Source organism: Priapulus caudatus, unplaced genomic scaffold (genome assembly GCF_000485595.1).
Source record: "Priapulus caudatus unplaced genomic scaffold, Priapulus_caudatus-5.0.1 Scaffold248, whole genome shotgun sequence".
NCBI classification, from domain to species: Eukaryota; Metazoa; Priapulida; class Priapulimorpha; order Priapulimorphida; family Priapulidae; genus Priapulus; species Priapulus caudatus.
Window position 1 is genome coordinate 30,982 of NW_014577309.1, and position 2,451 is coordinate 33,432.

General features: G+C 57.6%; 1 protein-coding gene across 1 annotated transcript in view; it reads left to right on the forward strand.

Annotated features, from left to right (window-relative positions):
- LOC106808008 (THO complex subunit 2-like) overlaps positions 1-1,108 on the forward strand; it is a 31,483-nt gene extending 30,375 nt beyond the window's left edge. The window contains exon 9 of the mRNA XM_014810548.1: positions 1,004-1,108. Within this exon, the coding sequence (XP_014666034.1) occupies positions 1,004-1,108 (105 nt within the window). The remainder of the gene's footprint in view (positions 1-1,003) is intronic.
- Positions 1,109-2,451: the final 1,343 nt, after the last annotated feature.

The window sequence follows — 2,451 nt, forward strand, 5'->3', positions numbered from 1 at the left end:
AGGTGTGGTGGGTGTGTGTGCATGGTGGCAGGGGTGTGTGTGTGTGCAGGGTGGCAGGGGTGTGGGTGCAGGGTGGCAGGGGTGTGGGTGTGTGTACAGGGTGGTAGGGGTGTGGGTGTGTGTGCATGGTGGCAGGGGTGTGGGTGTGTGTGTGTGCATGGTGGCAGGGGTGTGGGTGTGTGCAGGGTGGCAGGGGTGTGGGTGTGTGTGCAGGGTGGCAGGGGTGTGGGTGTGTGTACAGGGTGGCAGGGGTGTGGGTGTGTGTGTGTGCAGGGTGTCAGGGGTATGTGTGCATGGTGGCAGGGGTGTGGGTGTGTGTGCAGGGTGGCAGGGGTGTGGGTGTGTATGCAGGGTGGCATGGGTGTGGGTGTGTGTGCAGGGTGGCAGGGATGTGTGTGTGTGTGCAGGGTGGCAAGGGTGTGGGAGGGGGGTCGCGTCGTGCTCTCCCCGTATTTACCTTAACTCGCGCGCGCTCAACGCCGCATTCCAGCTCTACGAAGAAGGAGCGGCCGCGGAAGTGATGCGCCGCCTCGACCACTGTGTGGAGCCACCGTCGCAACGCCGCGGCGAATGCAGCACAGAAGGAGCGAGGAAAGGTTCTCCTGTCGAGCACCGACGCTGCGCCGTCTTTCTGAAATCGATTTGACAACGTAGAGCTGTGTAACCGTTGACTATTGTGTGGATGTACGTTCTGCACTGATGCACTGATATAGTTTTGTATATGCGACGTCATGTTCGTTAACTGCTCGGCATGTTTCTCGGTCAAGGTGGGGTCTCTATTAACGCTATGTTTAACACTTGCTGAGTGGTGGTGCCGGCATGGCGTCGGTTTGTCGTGTGCACACTATCTGATCTTATGCAGCCGAGTTGCACATTGAGAATACAAGATGCTTGTAAAGGCAATGCATTGTGGATAGCTGGTATCGGGATATCTATCCGTAGCAATGACAGGTACCAGTTGTGCGTTAAGTTGGTGGTTATTCTCCCTGTATTTTGCCTTCAGTCTACAATATACATGGAAGAGGTGGATCCTGTTGATCTTGTTGAAAGGTGGAAGAGGTGGATCCTGTTGATCTTGTTGAAAGATGGAAGAGGTGGATCCTGTTGATCCTTGTTGAAAGATGTAGGAGCTGGCTCCTGTTGTCATTGTGGTTATTCGTTGTGTGGCGGGACGTTGTATCAGCAGGCTGTGCTGTGTGTGGCGAGGAAGGCTGGTCCCTACTGTTGTTGCGCCTGATTGACTCCATCAAGCTGATAACAAGGAAGTGCCATCCGTCTGTGTGGTTTGTCGCGCCCCCTGGTGTTTGCCGAGAAATCCGTGGGCTTTGGAGGCCACGAGGTCAAGGTCACTGTGGTCGGAGGATCAAGGTCATTGCTGTGGTCTGCGTGTCTATGGTTTGCGCCAGAGAGAGTGCGCATCGAGTGTGCTGCAGTGGCTCCCTCGTATGGTGGGACCGGTGAACAATCGGGTGCTAGATCGAGTCTGCGGTGTCATGCTTCGCCCCAGTGCGTAAGTACGAATCACATCACTTGTCTCAACGACTGTTCTCTTGTTCTTTCTCTCTGGCCCGTGCGACTGCATGAGTTGTCGTGGCGACGGTCACTATGACCCGTACATTGCTGGTGTTGTCCATACGTAAGGGGGGAGGGAGGGTGCATTGTCAGAGCGATGGTAGAGTTAGGACTGAGATTGGGGTCGTAGTAAAACTCGGTAACAGTAGATGTATTACGATATTACGTGAATCGTCTTCACAACAGTTCAGCATGAAAACTTCACACAATCCGTACTAATACCCGTGATCGTTGTTCACCGTTCTGTTGTTCTGCCGTGGAACATGCGCGCATCGACCGTTCGCCCTCGCCTCTGATCTTCGCACCTCCTGCGGCGGATCGTTGAGCCGCGCCGACGCGCGTTTACTCTGCTGGAGCTTTGAGTTGCAGCGGAGGTCGGCGCCGGCGGCGCACGGCGTGTGGAGGTCGTGCCGGCGCCGGCGGCGCACGGCGTGTGGAGGTCGTGCCGGCGGCGGCGGTGCACGGCGTGTGGAGGTCGCGCCGGGGGGAGCGGGCGGCTCGCCCGTCCGTCCGTCTCACGCGTCTCCTCCTCCTCCCTCGCTACATGATTCTGTGGTGCTACCCCCGCAGAGCCCGAGGCTGGGTCCGGGAGCAGCAGACGACGAGCGCGGTCATGCCAAGGAGCGGTCCGGCTATGACCGCAAGCGGGTAGGTGTGCACCGCCGCCGAGGCAACGCTAGAGGTAGCGGCTGAAACAGAAACTGCGGTAGAGGTAGTGGCTGAGACAGGCAGAGGTAGAGGTAGCGGCTGAGACAGGCAGAAGTAGAGGTAGAGGCTGAGACAGGCAGAGGTAGAGGTAGAGGCTGAGACAGAAGCTGTGGTAGAGGTAGCGGCTGAGACAGGCAGAGGTAGAGGTAGCGGCTGAGACAGGCAGAAGTA